The 24,182-nt window shown below is 39.4% G+C and overlaps 2 protein-coding genes across 2 annotated transcripts; both read left to right on the top strand.

Moving 5' to 3' along the window:
* Positions 1–648: 648 nt before the first annotated feature.
* On the top strand, positions 649–5,201 carry LOC134323944 (putative nuclease HARBI1). The gene is made up of 2 exons (XM_063005566.1): positions 649–800; positions 2,213–5,201. The coding sequence occupies exons 1-2, from the start codon at positions 711–713 to the stop codon at positions 3,248–3,250; spliced, it is 1,128 nt and encodes a 375-aa protein (XP_062861636.1). The 5' UTR covers positions 649–710; the 3' UTR covers positions 3,251–5,201.
* Positions 5,202–6,098: 897 nt separating this feature from the next.
* On the top strand, positions 6,099–23,899 carry mest (mesoderm specific transcript). Its single transcript, XM_063005553.1, has 12 exons — positions 6,099–6,262; positions 12,936–13,125; positions 13,720–13,799; positions 18,584–18,661; positions 18,858–18,994; positions 19,512–19,570; positions 21,127–21,167; positions 21,644–21,714; positions 21,815–21,916; positions 22,277–22,353; positions 23,367–23,430; positions 23,604–23,899. Exons 1-12 carry the CDS (start codon positions 6,242–6,244, stop codon positions 23,719–23,721), a joined length of 1,038 nt encoding a protein of 345 aa, XP_062861623.1. The 5' UTR covers positions 6,099–6,241; the 3' UTR covers positions 23,722–23,899.
* The last annotated feature ends 283 nt before the right edge of the window (positions 23,900–24,182 follow it).

Here is a 24,182-nt window from a genome sequence, read left to right as displayed (position 1 = left end):
AGCGGAATAAGAAACAAGAAAGATAGCGGAAAACGGAGTCCTCTGTTCACAAGTGTAAGTAAGATCAATAAAATAAAATAAATTAAAGATGAATATATAACAAAAAGACGATAAATATCCAAAATTTTGGCGAGTGGGGTTTGTAATGAGTCTGTAACTATGGTGATATTACATCATCACGTCCTTACGTCATCACTTGACGTTGGCAAGATGGCGGATGTAGTATGTAGCGGTGTTGTGTGCATACTGTACACTTCTGTACTGAAAGTATGTACTTTTTTACCGGCCGAGTAGTGCATACTTCCTCCAATCTAGTACGTACTCTGTAAGTATGCGATTCCGGACGCAGCTATAGCTAAAATAGATAAATAAAATTGTGAAAGCCAACTAACACGCCTGTTTTGAATATGTAGAGAGTAATGCAGTAATTGAAACCAAAAAGTATTCATTTACAAAAGTAATCAAGTAAAGTAGAGATGCCTAGAATAATATTTAAGTGCAGTAATTAATGCTGCGTACGAAATCGCATACTTAAGCAGTACGTACTAACTTCGAGGCAGTGCGCACTGCTCAGCCGGTAAATGCACGCAACCTCGTACGTACTACGTCCGCCATCTTACCAACGTCACGTGACCCCACTGTTCATTAAAAACCCCACTCGCCAAAATGTGAGTTTTTAGTCTTTTTTGCGCCATTTATCAGTTTTACTCATGTATCCCGACTTCACAGCGAGACGCCATAGAGCACTACGTCGCAGAAGAACAGTGAGAAAAGTATTATTTTTGTACTTCAGTAAGAATGTAAGTACTGCTAACCTCTTTAGCAACAGTACACTACATAGTTAGCATGATTAGATAGCTCAGCTCTGTCAGGTATTAATAATTACACTAGAGCAATTTCAGGAAGAAACAGCTATCGCTTCTGAGTGAAGATGTGTAACAATTTAATTGATTTTATTTTAGATAAGTAACATACAAACAACAACTAATAATAATAATAGATAAACAATGTAAACAAAGCAATAACAGTAAACACATTAACTGAACTATGTACCTGTCCTTTTTAAATTGATTTTATTTTAGATACGTAACATACAAACAACAACTATAATAATAATAATAATAGATAAAACAATGTAAACAAAGCAATAACAGTAAACACATTAACTGAACTATGTACATTTATTTTTTTAATTGATTTTATTTTAGATAAGTAACATACAAACAACAGCTAATAATAATAATAGATAAAACAATGTAAACAAAGCAATAACAGTAAACACATTATCTGAACCATGTACATGTACTTTTAAAATTGATTTTATTTTAGATAAGTAACATACAAACAACTATAATAGTAATAACAGATAAAACAATGTAAACAAAGCAATAACAGTAAACACATTAACTGAACCATGTACATGTACTTTTAAAATTGATTTTATTTTAGATTCGTAACATACAAACAACTATAACATCTATAATAATAGTAATAATAATAGATAAACAATGTAAACAAAGCAATAACAGTAAACACATTAACTGAACTATGTACATTTACTTTTTAAATTGATTTTATTTTAGATAAGTAACATACAAACAACTATAACTATAATAATAACAATAATAGATAAAACAATGTAAACAAAGCAATAACAGTAAACACATTAACTGAACTATGTACCTGTACTTTTTAAATTGATTTTATTTTAGATATGTAACATACAAACAACTATAATAATAATAATAATAATAGATAAAATAATGTAAACAAAGCAATAACAGTAAACACATTAACTGAACTATGTACATGTCCTTTTTAAATAGATTTTATTTTAGATAAGTAACATACAAACAACTATAACATCTGTAATAATAGTAATAATAATAGATAAAACAATGTAAACAAAGCAATAACAGTAAACACATTAACTGAACTATGTACCTGTACTTTTTTAATTGATTTTATTTTAGATAAGTAATATACAAACAACTATAACTATAATAATAATAATAATAGATAAAACAATGTAAACAAAGCAATAACAATAAACACATTATCTGAACTATGTACCTGTACTTTTTAAATTGTTTTTATTTTAGATACGTTTCATACAAACAACAGCTATAATAATAACAATAATAGATGTAACAATGTAAACAAAGCAGTAACAGTAAACACATTAACTGAACTATGTACATTTATTTCACAGCATGGGAACCCGGCAAGGTACTGCAATCTGAACAGATCTGTGCCTATCCTGCAGCTGTATTTCAGCGGTGCAGACCTCAGCACTGAGCTCCGACTTTCCCGGGAGACCATCACATCACTTACCGCTGCATTAGGAGATGAGAGTGACCGTGGGTGGAGCAGGGACATTGAAGTGTTGGTGTTCCTCTACTGGCTGGCACATGCAGCATCCTATCGTGTCGTCTCACAAGCCTTTGCTTTCCCCAAATCGTCTGTGCACAACATTGTGCACAGAATGAGTGGGGCTGTCAAAGAGCTCATCAGGAGCATCATTACCCTACCAACTGGGGACGAACTAGAAAGGGTAGGAGCAGGATTTGCACACTTGGCCGGATCTTCATGTTTTAGAGGGGCAGTTGGTGCTATTGACAGGTGCCACATCAGAATAAAACCCCCATCCACTAATGCACAGTCCTACCTGAACCGGAAGCAGTTTCACTCCATACAGCTACAAGCCATCTGTGACCACCAGGGGAAGTTTATAGACATTTTTGTTGGGTATCCTGGGTCGGTGCATGAGGCAAGGGTACTGGAGAATAGCCCTCTATACAAAGAGGGCTTATACCCACCTGCAGGACGGTACATCCTTGGAGATGGAAGTTATCCCTGCATCAGTACACCGATCCGGCTCCTGACCCCGTATCGAGAGCCTGTGCAGAACCCTGTACAGGCTCTTTTTAACAGCAAGTTGTCTCAGTCCAGGATTGTGGTCAAAAGAGCCTTTGGGATGTTAAAGACACGATGGCGCTCCATTTTCTTTAAAACCCTTGAGGTGAGGCCTGTCTTCGCCCCGGAGGTTGTGGCATGCTGTGCGGTGCTCCACAATTTCTGCATCGCTCAAGGTGACATAACTGAACCAGAGATCTCAGAGGAGGATGTTGACCTACCCGAGCCTGTAAGCAATGAAATAAGATCAGGTGAAGATGCACGGGAGAATCTGGCTGCAGCTGTCTCAGCACCACAGCACAGCATACCAGCTCATGAGCATGACTACATTTAGAGACATGCTTTGTACATAGGTTCGTGTTTATTTATTTTTTGTTATTATTGTTTTGGACTAAATGCTGATTGGCAAGGATTAAGATTATCTGGCCATAAAGGCATTTGTTAGTCGTTCTGTTAAAAAGTAGCTGTATATGTATTAAGGTTCAATAACAGTTGGTTGATTATTGATGCATTTGTCAACTATTTAAACATCTCACCTCATTCATATTGCCATGGTGCCACCAATTACATAAAATTACAAATCCTCGGACTTAGTGGCCTTTTGGAAAACCAAAATATGGTCACCTTTTGTCGATGTCAATGCTGGTACACCCAACAAAGCCTATTTTTATTCATATTTTCTCATTATTATCTTACACAGTGGAAACAAAAGTAATTATGATTTTATGCTAGGTAGCCTAGATCGAAACATGCAAGTTGATGCATAGCACTATTTCTTACAATTTCAAGAACACATTTATTATATGGCCAAAACTATGCAGACAACTGACTATGAATTGTCCACATTATTTTGCCATATATTGAATATATCTCTTTTTGCAGGTGTGTGTTTACTTAACTGTAACAACGTCAGTCAAAGTATTTTAGCTAAACATTCATTCATTCATCTGTTTTACCACTGCTTTATCCTGGTCAGGGTCACGGTAAATCTGATTTATTTGGGGCGAAAGACAGAAAACACCCAAGACGGGTCACCACTCCATCACAGGGCAGACACACTCACACTTAGGGCATTTTTTAGTAGCTCCAGTTGGCCTGACTGCATTTCTTTGGACTTGTGGCCAAAAATGTAAGCCTTGGTACACACCTGGCTTACCACAACTAGGGTCCCGGTACCTTATTGTAATTATAATACCTCTATGTTACAGGTTGTAGCCCACTATGCCACCCTCTATTAAAGGGTTAAGCAAAAAGTTCTCCCACACAGGCTTAATACCAAATAAAGGAACAGAGAATTCCAAACTGTTGTACAACTGTTTATTAATTTCTCAAAGATAAAAAAAAGAAAAACTATTACACAGTCTTTTTAATACAAAGTTCAATAAAACAAAGTAAAATGGGTCATCTCCCTGACACAGGGAGAACATGCTAACTCCACAAAAAAGGACTATGGCTGCCCAGCCAAAGAATAAAACCCAAACCCTTCTTACTGTGAGGTGATGGCACTAGCCACTGTGCTGTATAGCTAAAATTGAATACAAGAAGCATTTTAAAAAAATTTTCAGCTTGTGCACACAGTTGTTAGTGCACTGTGCTCAACAGCAAAACTGCCATCTGTGTAGACTGTGTACTTGCACATAGAGTAACATTTCTCCTCGAATAGCCTAATGTCTAATGCCAAACCCTTAAAGGTTTAAATCGTACCATCGCACAGTGTGATGCAGCTTAAAAAGGATCATTTAGCTCGAAATGACATCACACCTCCAGCCCTTTTATTATACAGTGCAGATACCTGTGGTTTCTGTATTTAGCTACTGTTTAGAGCTTTTCTCTCTCCATGCGTCAGCACTTCTGTCCCTCACCCACAGTGCTAACATGCTGCTAAAAACTTCTAAACCTCGTTGCTGAGGGAAGTGGATACAGAGCAGATGGTACTCGGGTACAGGCTAAGCATGATTTCTCATATCTCATTAAACACTACAATCTTGGCTAAGAATGCACTTTTCAGACTGAGAGATTTAACCCTTTTCTTTGAGCAGTCCAGTGTTTCTTTAGCATTGCATTTCAAGACCATTTTTCTACATCTAGCAACAATGGCATTATAAAGATAAGTGTTAAAGAAGAGAAGATGATGGATGTTTGCCTAAACATGGGAACCATGTCTTACTTGGACAACTATTGTACTAAATACTAGGGTATAGTTACACACCATGTAGCATATATGATACAGTTTGGGATGCAGAGAGCAAATTGCTTTTGTTGTGTTAACAAAGTCTGTATGTTGTAACCATAAATTATATGATATAAAATGAATGTTTGGCTTAATTAGTTCCATTAAGAAGAAATTTCTGTACAGGAGGTAAAACTAATGATGCTGTGTATTTTTGCTCTATACAACTAGGGCCATTAATCAAGTGGCAAATCCAGGTTGCTATTAGCCTGACAGATGTCTACACAGGTGTGATTGGCTGGGTCTAAGGGAGGGACAGCCAAAACCTTGCCATGGATTGGTGTCCTTTCAGGAGAATACCGTGCAGTCAGAGTAAAAATACTCTAAAGCAATTGCCAATTAGTCATGTAGCTGTATTGGATTACTGTCTAAGCTTGTTTTTAGATCAGTTCAGATTTTTTCTAAACATCTTCATCGGAAGTTTGCCTTGCCATCATAAGGACTATAACACCCCGATCAATTTTATTTCTGTCTCAGGCTTGTTAGTCCTTTACTCTTGTGTTTTACTTTGTCAGGTGTAGACTATTGTGGTTTAGTTTTAAATGCAAACCCTAACCAGCATAAAGCAGTTAATGAAAATTAATTAAATGCAAACCCTAACCAGGATAAAGCAGGTAATGAAAATTAATTAAATGCAAACCCTAACCAGGATAAAGCAGGTAATGAAAACATGCTGAAATAACAAAATATAATTTAGGAACTTCAAGATGAAATCAAGTTTTCCAAGACACCTGGTGGTCTGCAGGATGGATTAGAGCTTGCTGGATGTCAGAAAAACAGTACCTGTCTAAATGCAGAGTGACAACTGTAAAGTCTGGTTTTCTTATAAATAGATAACGGGGTTATTTAGGATTCAGTCTGTTATCTCAGTAGGTCTGGTGGATTTGTGGTGTAATGTAGCTTCCGCTCCACTCGGCGGCACTGGATGCGCTTCAACTGTAGGAATGACGGGGATTTGGATTCAGCTGTGAGCTCAATGTTAGTTTAGTTCTCCATTACTAACAGAAACTGTTTAGTGTGGAAGAAAACGTTTACTAATGCAGGTGAAGTGAAGGAGAGAACCCGACTGCACTTCAAAGTATAAGTGTCCTGGCTATGGGTCGCCATTCTGTACCTGTAGGTAACATTTACTGACATGCACCGTTTCTCAGTGCTGCTAATCCGACCATTCTGTTTAGTTTACGATAACCTTAGATAAAGAGCACATTGTTATAATACTAATAAGCCTGCACCATTCATCTATTTATACAGCAAGCTGTCAAATGCATTAGTCTGTCTTTCATGTCAGTAAGCAGAGCTTCTAACTCCATTCACATTTATCTCATTTATTACTTTGACCGAATCCTAAATCTTTTATTAATCCCTATTTAGGCGCACTTATTCCGGTATGGACTAATGACTGTTATTCCCTATGTAGTGCACTCTTTAAAATAAGCAGTCGTTTGATGTTCTGCTTCTATATAACTAAAGTACAGGGCATAACAGATGACTGGCTAGTGGTAATGATAAACTACTGTATATATAACGCGTGTGCGTGTGCGTGTGTTTAAGCAATAGAACACAAGAGGGAGTGTGTTATCGCGAATTACATCACGGCTGTGATTCGGTCACAGGCACGAGCCGAAGGCGAGTGCCGTAGATCATCACAGCCGTGATGTTATTTGCGATAACACACGACCTCAAGTGTTCTATTGCTTAAATATACACACAAACACACACATACAATATATATATATATATATATATATATATATATATACACAGTGTATCACAAAAGTGAGTCCACCCCTCACATTTCTGCAAATATTTCATTATATCTTTTCATGGGACAACACTATAGACATGAAACTTGGATATAACTTAGAGTAGTCAGTGTACAGCTTGTATAGCAGTGTAGATTTACTGTCTTCTGAAAATAACTCAACACACAGCCATTAATGTCTAAATAGCTGGCAACATAAGTGAGTACACCCCACAGTGAACATGTCCAAATTGTGCCCAAATGTGTCGTTGTCCCTCCCTGGTGTCATGTGTCAAGGTCCCAGGTGTAAATGGGGAGCAGGGCTGTTAAATTTGGTGTTTTGGGTACAATTCTCTCATACTGGCCACTGGATATTCAACATGGCACCTCATGGCAAAGAACTCTCTGAGGATGTGAGAAATAGAATTGTTGCTCTCCACAAAGATGGCCTGGGCTATAAGAAGATTGCTAACACCCTGAAACTGAGCTACAGCATGGTGGCCAAGGTCATACAGTGGTTTTCCAGGACAGGTTCCACTCGGAACAGGCTTCGCCAGGGTCGACCAAAGAAGTTGAGTCCACGTGTTCGGCGTCATATCCAGAGGTTGGCTTTAAAAAATAGACACATGAGTGCTGCCAGCATTGCTGCAGAGGTTGAAGACGTGGGAGGTCAGCCTGTCAGTGCTCAGACCATACGCCGCACACTGCATCAACTCGGTCTGCATGGTCGTCATCCCAGAAGGAAGCTGACGCACAAGAAAGCCAGCAAACAGTTTGCTGAAGACAAGCAGTCCAAGAACATGGATTACGGGAATGCCCTGTGGTCTGACGAGACCAAGATAAACTTGTTTGGCTCAGATGGTGTCCAGCATGTGTGGCGGCGCCCTGGTGAGAAGTACCAAGACAACTGTATCTTGCCTACAGTCAAGCATGGTGGTGGTAGCATCATGGTCTTGGGCTGCATGAGTGTTGCTGGCACTGGGGAGCTGCGGTTCATTGAGGGAAACATGAATTCCAACATGTACTTTGACATTCTGAAACAGAGCATGATCCCCTCCCTTCGAAAACTGGGCCTCATGGCAGTTTTCCAACAGGATAACGACCCCAAACACAACCTCCAAGATGACAACTGCCTTGCTGAGGAAGCTGAAGGTAAAGGTGATGGACTAAACCCAATTGAGCACCTGTGGCGCATCCTCAAGTGGAAGGTGGAGGAGTTCAAGGTGTCTAACATCCACCAGCTCCGTGATGTCATCATGGAGGAGTGGAAGAGGATTCCAGTAGCAACCTGTGCAGCTCTGGTGAATTCCATGCCCAAGAGGGTTAAGGCAGTGCTGGATAATAATGGTGGTCACACAAAATATTGACACTTTGGGCACAATTTGGACATGTTCACTGTGGGGTGTACTCACTTATGTTGCCAGTCATTTAGACATTAATGGCTGTGTGTTGAGTTATTTTCAGAAGACAGTAAATCTACACTGCTATACAAGCTGTACACTGACTACTCTAAGTTATATCCAAGTTTCATGTCTATAGTGTTGTCCCATGAAAAGATATAATGAAATATTTGCAGAAATGTGAGGGGTGTACTCACTTTTGTGATACACTGTATATATATATATATATATATATATATATATATATATATACAGTGTATCACAAAAGTGAGTACACCCCTCACATTTCTGCAGATATTTAAGTATATCTTTTCATGGGACAACACTGACAAAATGACACTTTGACACAATGAAAAGTAGTCTGTGTGCAGCTTATATAACAGTGTAAATTTATTATTCCCTCAAAATAACTCAATATACAGCCATTAATGTCTAAACCACCGGCAACAAAAGTGAGTACACCCCTTAGTGAAAGTTCCTGAAGTGTCAATATTTTAAGTGGCCACCATTATTTCCCAGAACTGCCTTAACTCTCCTGGGCATGGAGTTTACCAGAGCTTCACAGGTTGCCACTGGAATGCTTTTCCACTCCTCCATGACGACATCACGGAGCTGGCGGATATTCGAGACTTTGCACTCCTCCACCTTCCGCTTGAGGATGCCCCAAAGATGTTCTATTGGGTTTAGGTCTGGAGACATGCTTGGCCAGTCCATCACCTTTACCCTCAGCCTCTTCAATAAAGCAGTGGTCGTCTTAGAGGTGTGTTTGGGGTCATTATCATGCTGGAACACTGCCCTGCGACCCAGTTTCCGGAGGGAGGGGATCATGCTCTGCTTCAGTATTTCACAGTACATATTGGAGTTCATGTGTCCCTCAATGAAATGTAACTCCCCAACACCTGCTGCACTCATGCAGCCCCAGACCATGGCATTCCCACCACCATGCTTGACTGTAGGCATGACACACTTATCTTTGTACTCCTCACCTGATTGCCGCCACACATGCTTGAGACCATCTGAACCAAACAAATTAATCTTGGTCTCATCAGACCATAGGACATGGTTCCAGTAATCCATGTCCTTTGTTGACATGTCTTCAGCAAACTGTTTGCGGGTTTTCTTGTGTAGAGACTTCAGAAGAGGCTTCCTTCTGGGGTGACGGCCATGCAGACCAATTTGATGATGTGTGCGGCGTATGGTCTGAGCACTGACAGGCTGACCCCCCACCTTTTCAATCTCTGCAGCAATGCTGACAGCACTCCTGCGCCTATCTTTCAAAGACAGCAGTTGGATGTGACGCTGAGCACGTGCACTCAGCTTCTTTGGACGACCAACGCGAGGTCTGTTCTGAGTGGACCCTGCTCTTTTAAAACGCTGGATGATCTTGGCCACTGTGCTGCAGCTCAGTTTCAGGGTGTTGGCAATCTTCTTGTAGCCTTGGCCATCTTCATGTAGCGCAACAATTCGTCTTTTAAGATCCTCAGAGAGTTCTTTGCCATGAGGTGCCATGTTGGAACTTTCAGTGACCAGTATGAGAGAGTGTGAGAGCTGTACTACTAAATTGAACACACCTGCTCCCTATGCACACCTGAGACCTAGTAACACTAACAAATCACATGACATTTTGGAGGGAAAATGACAAGCAGTGCTCAATTTGGACATTTAGGGGTGTAGTCTCTTAGGGGTGTACTCACTTTTGTTGCCGGTGGTTTAGACATTAATGGCTGTATATTGAGTTATTTTGAGGGAATAATAAATTTACACTGTTATATAAGCTGCACACAGACTACTTTTCATTGTGTCAAAGTGTCATTTTGTCAGTGTTGTCCCATGAAAAGATATACTTAAATATCTGCAGAAATGTGAGGGGTGTACTCACTTTTGTGATACACTGTATATATATACATCCTTGTTTTTACACTCACTGTCCATTTTATCAGCTCCACTTACCATATAGAAGCACTTTGTAATTCTACAATTACTGACTGTAGTCCATATTTCATGCTGTTCTTCAATGGTCGGGACCCACACAGGACCACTACAGAGCAGGTGTTAGGTATTTAGGTGGTGGATCCTTCTCAGCACTGCAGTGACACTGACATGGTGGTGGTGTGTTAGTGTGTGTTGTGCTGGTATGAGTGGATCAGACACAGCAGTGCTGCTGGAGTCCACTCACTGTCCACTCTATTAGACACTCCTACCTAGTTGGTCCACCTTGTAGATGTAAAGTCAGAGACGATCGCTCATCTATTGCTGCTGTTTGAGTTGGTATATATATATACAGTACAGGCCAAAAGTTTGGACACACCAGTCAAAAGTTTGGACACACCTTCTCTTCAATGTTTTTTCTTGATTATTTTTATTTTCTACATTGTAGATTAATACTGAAGACATCCAAACTATGAAGAATTATGTAGTGAACCAAAAAGTGTTAAACAAACCAGAATATGTTTTATATTTTACCAACTCTACCTCTGCACAACCCAACTGATGGTCTCAAACACATTAAAAAAGCAACAAATTCCAAAAATTCACTCTAGACAAGGCGCAAACATTCATTGAAAACCATTCCAGGTGGAAACCTAATAAAGCTGGTTGAGAAAATTTCAAAGAGTGTGCAAATCTGTCATTAAAGCAAAATATGGCTACTTTGAAGAATCTAAAATATAAAACATATTCTGGTTTGTTTAACACTTTTTTGTTTACTACATAATTCCATATGTGTTCCTTCATAGTTTGGATGTCTTTAGTATTAATCTACAATGTAGAAAATTTAAAAAAATTAAGAAAAACCACAGGAATGAGAAGGTGTGTCCAAACTTTTGGCCTGTACTGTATATATATATATATATACAGTGTATCACAAAAGTGAGTACACCCCTCACATTTCTGCAAATATTTCATTATATCTTTTCATGGGACAACACTATAGAAATAAAACTTGGATATAACTTAGAGTAGTCAGTGTACAACTTGTATAGCAGTGTAGATTTACTGTCTTCTGAAAATAACTCAACACACAGCCATTAATGTCTAAATGGCTGGCAACATAAGTGAGTACACCCCACAGTGAACATGTCCAAATTGTGCCCAAAGTGTCAATATTTTGTGTGACCACCATTATTATCCAGCACTGCCTTAACCCTCCTGGGCATGGAATTCACCAGAGCTGCACAGGTTGCTACTGGAATCCTCTTCCACTCCTCCATGATTACATCACGGAGCTGGTGGATGTTAGACACCTTGAACTCCTCCACCTTCCACTTGAGGATGCACCACAGGTGCTCAATTGGGTTTAGTCCATCACCTTTACCTTCAGCTTCCTCAGCAAGGCAGTTGTCATCTTGGAGGTTGTGTTTGGGGTCGTTATCCTGTTGGAAAACTGCCATGAGGCCCAGTTTTCGAAGGGAGGGGATCATGCTCTGTTTCAGAATGTCACAGTACATGTTGGAATTCATGTTTCCCTCAATGAACCGCAGCTCCCCAGTGCCAGCAACACTCATGCAGCCCAAGACCATGATGCTACCACCACCATGCTTGACTGTAGGCAAGATACAGTTGTCTTGGTACTTCTCACCAGGGCGCCGCCACACATGCTGGACACCATCTGAGCCAAACAAGTTTATCTTGGTCTCGTCAGACCACAGGGCATTCCAGTAATCCATGTTCTTGGACTGCTTGTCTTCAGCAAACTGTTTGCTGGCTTTCTTGTGCGTCAGCTTCCTTCTGGGATGATGACCATGCAGACCGAGTTGATGCAGTGTGCGGCGTATGGTCTGAGCACTGACAGGCTGACCTCCCACGTCTTCAACCTCTGCAGCAATGCTGGCAGCACTCATGTGTCTACTTTTTAAAGCCAACCTCTAGATATGACGCCGAACACGTGGACTCAACTTCTTTGGTCGACCCTGGCGAAGCCTGTTCCGAGTGGAACCTGTCCTGGAAAACCGCTGTATGACCTTGGCCACCATGCTGTAGCTCAGTTTCAGGGTGTTAGCAATCTTCTTATAGCCCAGGCCATCTTTGTGGAGAGCAACAATTCTATTTCTCACATCCTCAGAGAGTTCTTTGCCATGAGGTGCCATGTTGAATATCCAGTGGCCAGTATGAGAGAATTGTACCCAAAACACCAAATTTAACAGCCCTGCTCCCCATTTACACCTGGGACCTTGACACATGACACCAGGGAGGGACAACGACACATTTGGGCACAATTTGGACATGTTCACTGTGGGGTGTACTCACTTATGTTGCCAGCTATTTAGACATTAATGGCTGTGTGTTGAGTTATTTTCAGAAGACAGTAAATCTACACTGCTATACAAGTTGTACACTGACTACTCTAAGTTATATCCAAGTTTCATGTCTATAGTGTTGTCCCATGAAAAGATATAATGAAATATTTGCAGAAATGTGAGGGGTGTACTCACTTTTGTGATACACTGTATATATATATATATATTAGTTATAGTTGTATCCAAAAAAAGATTTAAATTATGTGTCTTCTTTCTACTTTCTATTTAAATACCTTTTACCTAATAATGCCCTTCATTTGACATTCTGACTCGGACCAAGCGCAAAGCCTAGTGACATTGAACAATAAGGTGCAAATACTTTAATTGTAGCTGTGGTGTTTAATTTGTCATAGGCTGGAGTGGAGTGTGTCTCTTTCAGTACTGTGATGAGGAACTGGTGGCAGCGTGTATTGCTGCTGGTTTGTGTTCCTTTGCTGGCCATCTACCTTCATATCCCACAGCCTCAGCTTTCAAGTGCCCTACAGACCTGGTACTCCTCTGGTCACTTCTTCAGCTTCAGAGGATACAATATATTTTATAAAGGTAAGGTTATTTAACAAAAAATATGCCACATATGTGAGGCATTATGCTTATAAAAAGATAACTTAAGATGTTTTTTAAACATTAACTATTGCATCTGGTCTGTAGCATGTTGTCTGTTATCGCTGAGAATATTTTCGATAAATTTCGATGTATCTAGGAATTGTAATCAGTGTTTAAGGAGAGTTCAGTTTAATTGATACATGTTGAAAGTAAGTATCCATAGATAAAATAGATCATAAGAGAATGTCCCAGCAAATGTGTTTTTGTGTTATTTTTATTCTACTGTATAAAGAATAATACTGTACAAAGCAGTTTCAGTTATTTATTTTGGGGAGTTTTACCCTCATGTATTATCAGAATAATAGTCTTTTATCTACAAGTATTAAGTAAACAGTTGCAGCCATCAAATTTAAAATACAATTATGTTGCTTAGTGGAAATCTTTTCTTTGTACTTTTGTCAGTTAAATTAGGCTTCAAGAAAATGTACAAATTACAGATTCTTGTTTTTATTGCATTTAACAAAATGTCCCATCTTTTTTGAGAAATAAGCTTTGTAAATATAGTCTGACATTTTTTTTTTTGGTCCACAACAGAATCATTTGGTGTTGTAGGGAGCTCTGATGTGGTGCTACTCCTTCATGGTTTTCCTACTTCAAGCTATGACTGGCATAAGGTAAACTTATTTAAGGGCCATGCTTCATCCTTTAAAAAACAGAGCGACACCCAAATAAAGTGAAGTACTTAGATATACAGTGGGGCCAAAAAGTATTTAGTCAGTCACTGATTGTGCAAGTTCTCCTACTTAGAAAGATAAGAGAGGTCTGTAATTTTCATCATAGGTACACTTCAACTATGAGAGACAAAATGAGAAAAAAAAATCCAGGAAATCACATTGTAGGATTTTTAAAGAATTTATTTGTAAATTATGGTGGAAAATAAGTATTTGGTCAATAACAAAAGTTCAACTCAATACTTTGTAACATAACCTTTGTTGGCAATGACAGAGGTGAAACGTATCCTTCACCAGGTTTGCACACACTGTAGCTGGTATTTTGGCCCATTCCTCCATGCAGATCTCCTCTAGAGCAGTGATGTTTTGGGGCTGTCGCTGGGCAACATGGACTCCACAAATTTTCTATGGGGTTGAGGTCTGGAGACTGGCTAGGCCACTCCAGGACCTTGAAATTCTTTTTACGGAGCCACTCCTTCGTTGCCCGAGCGGTGTGTTTGGGATCGTTGTCATGCTGGAAGACCCAGCCACGTTCCATCTTCAATGCTCTCACTGATGGAAGGAGGTTGTGGCTTAAAATCTCACGATACATGGCCCCTTTCATTCTTCCCTTAACACGGATCAGTCGTCCTGTCCCCTTTGCAGAAAAACAGCCCCAAAGCATGATGTTTCCACCCCCATGCTTCACAGTAGGTATGGTGTTCTTGGGTTCTTCTTCTTCCTCCAAACACGACGAGTTGAGTTTTTACCAAAAAGTTCCATTTTGGTTTCATCTGACCACATGATATTCTCCCAATCCTCTTCTGGATCATCTACAGGGGTTGGACAAAATAACTGAAACACCTGTCATTTTAGTGTGGGAGGTTTCATGGCTAAATTGGACCAGTCTGGTGGCCAATCTTCATTAATTGCACATTGCACCAGTAAGAGCAGAGTGTGAAGGTTCAATTAGCAGGGTAAGAGCACAGTTTTGCTCAAAATATTGCAATGCACACAACATTATGGGTGACATACCAGAGTTCAAAAGAGGACAAATTGTTGGTGCACGTCTTGCTGGCGCATCTGTGACCAAGACAGCAAGTCTTTGTGATGTATCAAGAGCCACGGTATCCAGGGTAATGTCAGCATACCACCAAGAAGGACAAACCACATCCAACAGGATTAACTGTGGACGCAAGAGGAAGCTGTCTGAAAGGGATGTTCGGGTGCTAACCCGGATTGTATCCAAAAAACATAAAACCACGGCTGCCCAAATCACGGCAGAATTAAATGTGCACCTCAATTCTCCTGTTTCCACCAGAACTGTCCGTCGGGAGCTCCACAGGGTCAATATACACGGCCGGGCTGCTATAGCCAAACCTTTGGTCACTCGTGCCAATGCCAAACGTCGGTTTCAATGGTGCAAGGAGCGCAAATCTTGGGCTGTGGACAATGTGAAACATGTATTGTTCTCTGATGAGTCCACCTTTACTGTTTTCCCCACATCCGGGAGAGTTACGGTGTGGAGAAGCCCCAAAGAAGCGTACCACCCAGACTGTTGCATGCCCAGAGTGAAGCATGGGGGTGGATCAGTGATGGTTTGGGCTGCCATATCATGGCATTCCCTTGGCCCAATACTTGTGCTAGATGGGCGCGTCACTGCCAAGGACTACCGAACCAATCTGGAGGACCATGTGCATCCAATGGCGGTGCCGTGTATCAGGATGACAATGCACCTATACACAAAGCAAGACTGGTGAAAGATTGGTTTGATGAACATGAAAGTGAAGTTGAACATCTCCCATGGCCTGCACAGTCACCAGATCTAAATATTATTGAGCCACTTTGGGGTGTTTTGGAGAAGCGAGTCAGGAAACGTTTTCCTCCACCAGCATCACGTAGTGACCTGGCCACTATCCTGCAAGAAGAATGGCTTAAAATCCCTCTGACCACTGTGCAGGACTTGTATATGTCATTTCCAAGACGAATTGACGCTGTATTGGCCGCAAAAGGAGGCCCTACACCATACTAATAAATTATTGTGGTCTAAAACCAGGTGTTTCAGTTATTTTGTCCAACCCCTGTATATGCTCTCTGGCAAACTTCAGACGGGCCTGGACATGTACTGGCTTAAGCAGGGGGACACGCCTGGCACTGCAGGATTTAAGTCCCTCTCGGCATAGTGTGTTACTGATGGTAGCCTTTGTTACTTTGGTCCCAGCTCTCTGCAGGTCATTCATCAGGTCCCTCCGTGTAGTTCTGGGATTTTTGCTCACCGTTCTCATGATCATTTTGACCCCACGGGATGAGATCTTGACCCCAAGGGAAATTATCAATGGTCTTGTATGTCTTCCATTTTCTTACAATTGTTCCCACAGTTTATTTATTCACACCAACCTGCTTGCCTATTGTAGATTTACTCTTCCCAGCCTGGTGCAGGTCTACAATTTTCTTCCTGGTGTCCTTCGACAGCTCTTTGGTCTTGGCCATGGTTGAGTTTGGAGTCTGACTGTTTGAGGCTGTGGACAGGTGTCTTTTATACAGATAACGAGGTCAAACAGGTGCCATTAATACAGGTAATGTGTGGAGGACAGAAGAGCTTCTTAAAGAAGAAGTTACAGGTCTGTGAGAGCCAGAAATCTTGCTTGTTTGTTATTGACCAAATACTTATTTTCCACCATAATTTACAAATAAATTCTTTAAAAATCCTACAATGTGATTTCCTGGATTTTTTTTTCTCATTTTGTCTCTCATAGTTGAAGTGTACCTATGATGAAAATTACAGACCTCTCTCATCTTTCTAAGTACAGTGTATCACAAAAGTGAGTACACCCCTCACATTTCTGCAAATATTTCATTATATCTTTTCATGGGACAACACTATAGACATGAAACTTGGATATAATTTAGAGTAGTCAGTGTACAGCTTGTATAGCAGTGTAGATTTACTGTCTTCTGAAAATAACTCAACACACCGCCATTAATGTCTAAATAGCTGGCAACATAAGTGAGTACACCCCACAGTGAACATGTCCAAATTGTGCCCAAATGTGTCGTTGTCCCTCCCTGGTGTCATGTGTCAAGGTCCCAGGTGTAAATGGGGAGCAGGGCTGTTAAATTTGGTGTTTTGGGTACAATTCTCTCATACTGGCCACTGGATATTCAACATGGCACCTCATGGCAAAGAACTCTCTGAGGATGTGAGAAATAGAATTGTTGCTCTCCACAAAGATGGCCTGGGCTATAAGAAGATTGCTAACACCCTGAAACTGAGCTACAGCATGGTGGCCAAGGTCATACAGTGGTTTTCCAGGACAGGTTCCACTCGGAACAGGCTTCGCCAGGGTCGACCAAAGAAGTTGAGTCCACGTGTTCGGTGTCATATCCAGAGGTTGGCTTTAAAAAATAGACACATGAGTGCTGCCAGCATTGCTGCAGAGGTTGAAGACGTGGGAGGTCAGCCTGTCAGTGCTTAGACCATACGCCGCACACTGCATCAACTCGGTCTGCTTGGTCGTCATCCCAGAAGGAAGCTCTGACGAGACCAAGATAAACTTGTTTGGCTCAGATGGTGTCCAGCATGTGTGGCGGCGCCCTGGTGAGGAGTACCAAGACAACTGTATCTTGCCTACAGTCAAGCATGGTGGTGGTAGCATCATGGTCTTGGGCTGCATGAGTGTTGCTGGCACTGGGGAGCTGCAGTTCATTGAGGGAAACATGAATTCCAACCTGTACTGTGACATTCTGAAACAGAGCATGATCCCCTCCCTTCGAAAACTGGGCAGTTTTCCAACAGGATAACGACCCCAAACACAACCTCCAAGATGACAACTGCCTTGCTGAGGAAGCTGAAGGTAAAGGTGATGGACTAAACCCAATTGAGCACCTGTGGCGCATCCTCAAGTGGAAGGTGGAGGAGTTCAAGGTGTCTAACATCCACCAGCTCCGTGATGTCATCATGGAGGAGTGGAAGAGGATTCCAGTAGCAACCTGTGCAGCTCTGGTGAATTCCATGCCCAGGAGGGTTAAGGCAGTGCTGGATAATAATGGTGGTCACACAAAATATTGACACTTTGGGCACAATTTGGACATGTTCACTGTGGGGTGTACTCATTTAGACATTAATGGCTGTGTGTTGAGTTATTTTCAGAAGACAGTAAATCTACACTGCTATACAAGTTGTACACTGACTACTCTAAGTTATATCCAAGTTTCATGTCTATAGTGTTGTCCCATGAAAATATATAATAAAATATTTGCAGAAATGTGAGGGGTGTACTCACTTTTGTGATACACTGTAGGAGAACTTGCACAATCAGTGGCTGACTAAATACTTTTTGACCCCACTGTACAGTCTTATGAGAATGTTTTGTTAACTTTGTAAGTGAAAACAGATTAACACACTGTGTACAGGAATCAAACTTCTATACATTTTAATTCAACATTACTGTTTTTTTACAAGCAGACAAATTATGGCACATTTAATATGTAATGCTTTAGTATGTTTCCTTAAGCACATACAAAGCAATTGTGCAAATGTCATATTTAAGCTTGTTTTTTGTGGAAAATGTGTCTATTTCTTGAGAAAAAACTATTCTCTTAGAAAATCAAGAAAACATGGAATTTGACCATCGGTGCCCATAATTTTCCATGTCAAAACTGTATGTAGGAATAACATAGAAGTGTTGTTTATGCATTGAGTTGCCTTATCACTTATTTAACAAGTTTTATGCATCTGTGTTTTGTAGATTTGGGAGCCCCTAAATCAGCGTTTTAACAGAGTCATTGCACTTGACTTCCTAGGCTTTGGGTTCTCGGACAAACCTGTAAGTTCAAAACCTTAATGAATAGTATAAGCATATAAACCTTTAAAAAAAGATTATTTCTTAAAAGGCTTTATCAGACTTTAGAAAGATCAACATGTATATACATATATGTTATATAAGTTAATCAACCTGTGTGTGTGTGTGTGTGTGTGTGTGTGTGTGTGTGTTCGTTCGTTCGTTCGTTCGTTTGTTCAAGAGACCACATCGGTATTCTATCTTTGAGCAGGCCAGTATAGTAGAAGCTTTACTCTCCAATTTGGGCCTCACTGATCATAAAATCAACCTTCTCTCACATGACTATGGAGACACTGTAGCACTGGAGCTGCTCTACAGGTGAGATGTGTAGTAAACATCACTTCTAAAAAATCTATTCTAAAATATAATCTAAAAATAAACATAAATAATGAACTAAAAGGTTCAGCTTGGTCAAGAGTGACTTCAGCAAGGTCAGTGAGATCTTACTAATTAAAAAAACTATACCTTTTACTTTATTAGCCAATAATTAATTGTGTATAAAATTACAAATCAGTTTAAAATGTCAAAACAACAAAAACCACGTGTTTAATATTTTATTGGGTTGCTATATGCTTGTCAGTCATTGGTTAAGAGCTTACATTTTACATTTTGTTATTGAGTGAAAAAGACAAAACTTTCCCTATTTACAATCTAAAATAGTATTTTGTGGATAGTGGTGGACATCTGTCTTAATTCCAAAGTGTTTCATAGGTGTTTAACTAAATTAGAACCAGATTAGACTATACTACCATGATTACTTCCAAAATCTATTTGACTGCAGTGTTTTTTTTGTATGTGATCTTCATGCTTTATATTTGAGATATTATCTACACAGGAGTGACAACAATCGAACTGGACATATGGCCATAAACAGCCTTTGCCTTTCAAATGGAGGTACTTTTCATTCTTATTTTCCCAGCTGGTTGGTCTTAAAGAAGTATTTTAGCTTTTTTGGAAAAAAAATTAAAGCTGTAGATTCCTCCAAAATAGTGAATACAGACAGAAAATAACAGAACTGATTTAGGAGGGCATTCTTATGTGTAGCTCTTCCTTTAATACTCTTGCTGTTATACAGCGCAGACTCCAGGCAGTCTAGATCAGGGCAGCTGAAAAAAAAATGCTGTCTACAGTGCTGTGAAAAAGTGATTGCTTCTGTTACTGCATGTTTGTCACACTGAATGATTTCAGATCATTAAACAAAACTTGGAACTTGGAGTTTGACAAGAGCCAAATTGTGATGGCTAGATGACTGGGTCAGAGCATCTCTAAAACTGCAGCTCTCGTGGGGTGTTCTTGGTCTGTAGTGGTCAGTATCTATCAAAAGTGGTCCAAGGAAAGAACAGTGGTAAACTGGCGACAGGGTCGTGGGCAGCCAAGGCTCATTGGTGCACGTGGGGAGCATCTGTGGGATGTGCTGGACAAACTAGTCTGATCCATGGAGGCCCCACCTTGCAACTTACAGGAGTTAAATGACCTGCTGCTAACATCTTGGTGCCAGATACCACAGCACATCTTCAGGGGTCTAGTGCAGTCCATGCCTCGACGGGTCAGGGCTGTTTTGGCAGCAAAAGGGGGACCAACACAATATTAGGAAGGTGGTCATAATCTTATGCCTGGTCTGTGTATATAAACCTTGTAAAAAGGTAACTGCATGTCACCTAATTGCACCAATATAGTATCAGTGACTGCAACTAGAAAATTTGATGCTAGTCTTTACCTTTTGATTGCTTAATTTTCCAGCTTCCTACATTTAATTGGTATGCTAGTTTGGCTAATTTATTATTTATTTACAGCAATGTAAAAGACTAATGTTACATTACATAAATGTAGTGTTTGCTGCCAAATGTGGCACTTGTAGATAATAAGTTCCTCTGTGGAATAGTGATGTATGTTTTGTTTAGTCTAACATTTGTAACACCTAGTGTAACAAGCATGCTGTAATAGATAATCAGAAAGATTTCTGAAGGTATTAAAAATGTGTAAGCACAGTAAACATGATCAGTGCAGAGGCAACCTACTACGGCTAATATTTTCAAATTCCCTTACCACATAGCAGTTGGGATAAATATGTGGTTAGATGGTTTTCTCTCTGATCAATAGACAGTATAAACAACATTATACAAATCTAAACTTTTAATTTGGAACAGATGCACAGATAAAACACACAAATACTGACCTGCCCAATCAAAAAAATGCTGTAAAAATATGTTTGTGTGTGTTGCCTCTGGATGGATTGATGCCCAGTACAGATTTTCACCTTATACTTAGCATTTGCCCAGTACAACTCTGACCATGATGAACCAGTTAATAACAATAAATAAATTAATGAATAATTTTAGTTTCTTGCCAAACAGATGACACATTATGCAAAAGGCAGCTCTGTATTGTACAATGTATGAAATGGTACTATTGACTGATGATGTATGCATTATTATGTATTCTCATTTAAGGTATTTTTCCTGAGACACATTACCCAAGGTTTCTGCAAAATGTGAGTCTTATTCCTGATCACTATTTATATGACTGTACTTAACTGTATTTAACTGATAAAAATAGAAAAAAATTGCAGTGTTGCATTGAGAAATGATCTTTTTGAATTGATTGATATTTCTGTCATGAAGTTTGGAACACAGCCATGAGCCATGGCCCATCATTGCTTGTATAGACTGATGCTTTGGTGGATCCTGCATTTATACCCCATGATTCTCTCACCTTTTAGCAATTCACCTGCTTATATGAAATGTTTAAAAACACTGTGTCCTGAAAATCATCAACTTTTCACTCTTATTTTGCCTCCGTCCCAACTTTTTTGGAATGTGTTGCAGGCATCAAATTTTACATTTGTTTATATTTACAAACTACAATGAAGTTGATCAGTGAAATGATTGGAAATCTTTTCTTTCTACTTCAATCAGTTAGATGAAAATTTAAGAGAGTTAACAGTTTAATAACTTTGTTAACATGTAGGTGCTAAAGGACTCTGGGTTCATTTCCCCTCTACTCACAAGAATTTTAAACTACTTCTTTTTTTCTAGAGGGTAAGATATTATGTTTTTTGTTCAGAACTGAATTATGTATTTTATGACTACATGCTATTTGCATAATACTCAAACAGTTTGATCATTTATTTTATTGAAGGATTGGAGAAGTATTTGGTCCCTACACACAGCCAACGGAAGCTGAGTTCTGGGACATGTGGACAGCTTTTCGCTTTAATGATGGTAACTTGGTCGTGGACAGGTAACGGTTCTTTCTGAAAGCACACATTTCTGTGGTCTGTTCACCACTGAGTTCTTCTTATTTTTGGGTGACTAAGTGCTCAAATTAACATATTGTACTAGCTATAGCAGTCAATAATGGTATACCAACAAAATGTATTTATATGAAGGATTTTGCTTTTTAAAAGACCAATAAATCTCATAACGAGATTGGTAAATGTATGTATGACCTGATTATAAAAATATTAGATCATCAGCACGGCTTGGCCAGTAAATAGTTCAAGTATAAGCAAATGCTACTTGATATGATCAGAAATTTAAACATAATTTATAGGACTTGGATTTTGGGTTATGTTTTTTTCTTTGCCTCTGTCCCACCTAGCATTCTGCAATATATTAATCAAAGACAGAAACACAGAGACAGATGGGTGGGAGCACTCACCTCTACTTTAACCCCATGTAAGTACTTTAAAATGCACTTTTGAGTCATTAACTGCACTTTTGCAATGCACAAAAAACCAAGGCCTAGGAAAAGTGGTGCAGCAGCCTATTACAGTAGCTCACCACCACTTCAGCTCTGGGTTTTGATTTTCAGAGATGCTGTCAACCAGCTGAGCGTCTACACAGACACGAGATTTTTTAAAAGAATTTGCTGATTTTCTTTCCAATTTAGTACTAAGTTTAAACTATTAGTTTTTTCACTGATAACAATTGATGAGCTACATCAGCCAAAAGCATTCCAAGTGTCTGTCATTAATTGTGGTTAGTACTCCTCCAGATACTATTAAGACATGGCTTATATGCATAACTGTATTTGAGAGAAGCTGCTTTACTTAAACCTACTCATTATTGATGAGTTGGTCCATGTTTCATTTAGACAAATTGCATTGGGTTTTTATTTTATTATTATTTTATTTACAATAACTGCTTTGGATGCGATCAGTCTTATGTTTGTTAATCCTGTCTTTAATTTAAATTATTTGATCCCCACATTTTTTGTCACATTTGTTTCACATTTAAAGTTTTTATTTACAAACAGTGCAGGGAATTAAACCTGTTTGTCTACTGCCCAGTCTTGGCTTTTGGGTAGTCAACCTCTATCTGTAGCTACACTGACACCATCAAGCCTGCCAGCTGTGCTACAATAAATAAGGGATGGACACTTTAAGTAAAAACAAAATATTGTGAACTTATTTAAGTTTAGAGAGGTTTGGTCATAATAATTCCTAATATTAATACAATAATAAAATGACTTAGAATTAGAATGTCTAAGCCAACTACACCTTTTTTAATGTAGTTTATGATTTTGTTTTTCCACTTTTTATGGTCACAATTATATAACTAGAAGTAAAATGTTCCATTTTTATAAATGTTAGAAGTTGGTAGGGAGTATATGTTGATATATTTAATAGATACCTGCAGAATTCTCACTGTATTTAACTTATGTTTTGTTTTGGGTTATTTTATTTTAGTGCACTTGATTTATGGGCCACTAGATCCAGTTAACCCACATCCCCAGTTCATTCATCTCTACCAGTAAGTCTCCAGTTTGTCATAACTCATGACAGTTAGTGTGCCACATGTTGATCCATTTAGTAAACTGACAATCTCTTGATTGTCTCTTGCTATTTATGTATTTAAGGATTGTGCTGTTTTCTTCTAATAAATATTACATTCAGGTGTTCTGTGGTCTTTTTTGTTATGTACAGAAAGCTGGTTCAAAGTTCAACTCTGACAGTTCTAGATGGGCACATCAGCCATTACCCACAGCTTGAGGACCCCACAGGCTTTTCAAATGCCTACCTCAACTTTATCAACTCTTTCTGAGCAGTTCAGACAGATGCAGTGAAGAAATTGTGGTGCAGTCATTATTGTGAATGAATAATGTGAATGTTAATGTGCTGTAATACAAAGAAATGATGTTCCTGATCAGCTTAAAACATGAACACCTGTTTAATTATGGTACAGCCTTTTTGCTGTTCTTTTAATAAAAATATCAAAAATACAGTACGACCTGCATTAATTCATTCATTTTTATTTAGCAAGAGGATTACCTTGATCAGGCTCACAGCGGGGTTGGAATCCGTCCAGAAACACTGACGGCAGAGCAGGAAGACATCCTTCATAGGCCACTGCACACTCAGTCACTTACATCTAGGAGCTATTATAAAGCAGCCAATCTAGCAAATGATATGATTTAAGTGGCCAAAAAAGCTGGAGCTTCAGCACCATGAAAGACAGCAACAGGGTAACATTTGTACTTTTGACAACTACTTAAGTAGGATAAG

The sequence above is a fragment of the Trichomycterus rosablanca genome, chromosome 1 (genome assembly GCF_030014385.1).
Source record: "Trichomycterus rosablanca isolate fTriRos1 chromosome 1, fTriRos1.hap1, whole genome shotgun sequence".
NCBI classification, from domain to species: domain Eukaryota; kingdom Metazoa; phylum Chordata; class Actinopteri; order Siluriformes; family Trichomycteridae; genus Trichomycterus; species Trichomycterus rosablanca.
Note: the sequence above shows the minus strand (reverse complement) of the source record. Positions and strands in the feature narration are given on the sequence as shown.

Coding starts and splice junctions, on each gene's coding strand:
- LOC134323944 (XM_063005566.1), top strand. CDS start 711: ATGTATCCCGACTTCACAGCGAGACGCCATAGAGCACTACGTCGCAGA. Junction 801..2,212: donor TTTTGTACTTCAGTAAGAAT/GTAAGTACTGCT, acceptor TTTATTTCACAG/CATGGGAACCCGGCAAGGTA.
- mest (XM_063005553.1), top strand. CDS start 6,242: ATGGGTCGCCATTCTGTACCT. Junction 19,571..21,126: donor CCTTTGCCTTTCAAATGGAG/GTACTTTTCATT, acceptor TTCTCATTTAAG/GTATTTTTCCTGAGACACAT. Junction 21,715..21,814: donor TACTTCTTTTTTTCTAGAGG/GTAAGATATTAT, acceptor ATTTTATTGAAG/GATTGGAGAAGTATTTGGTC.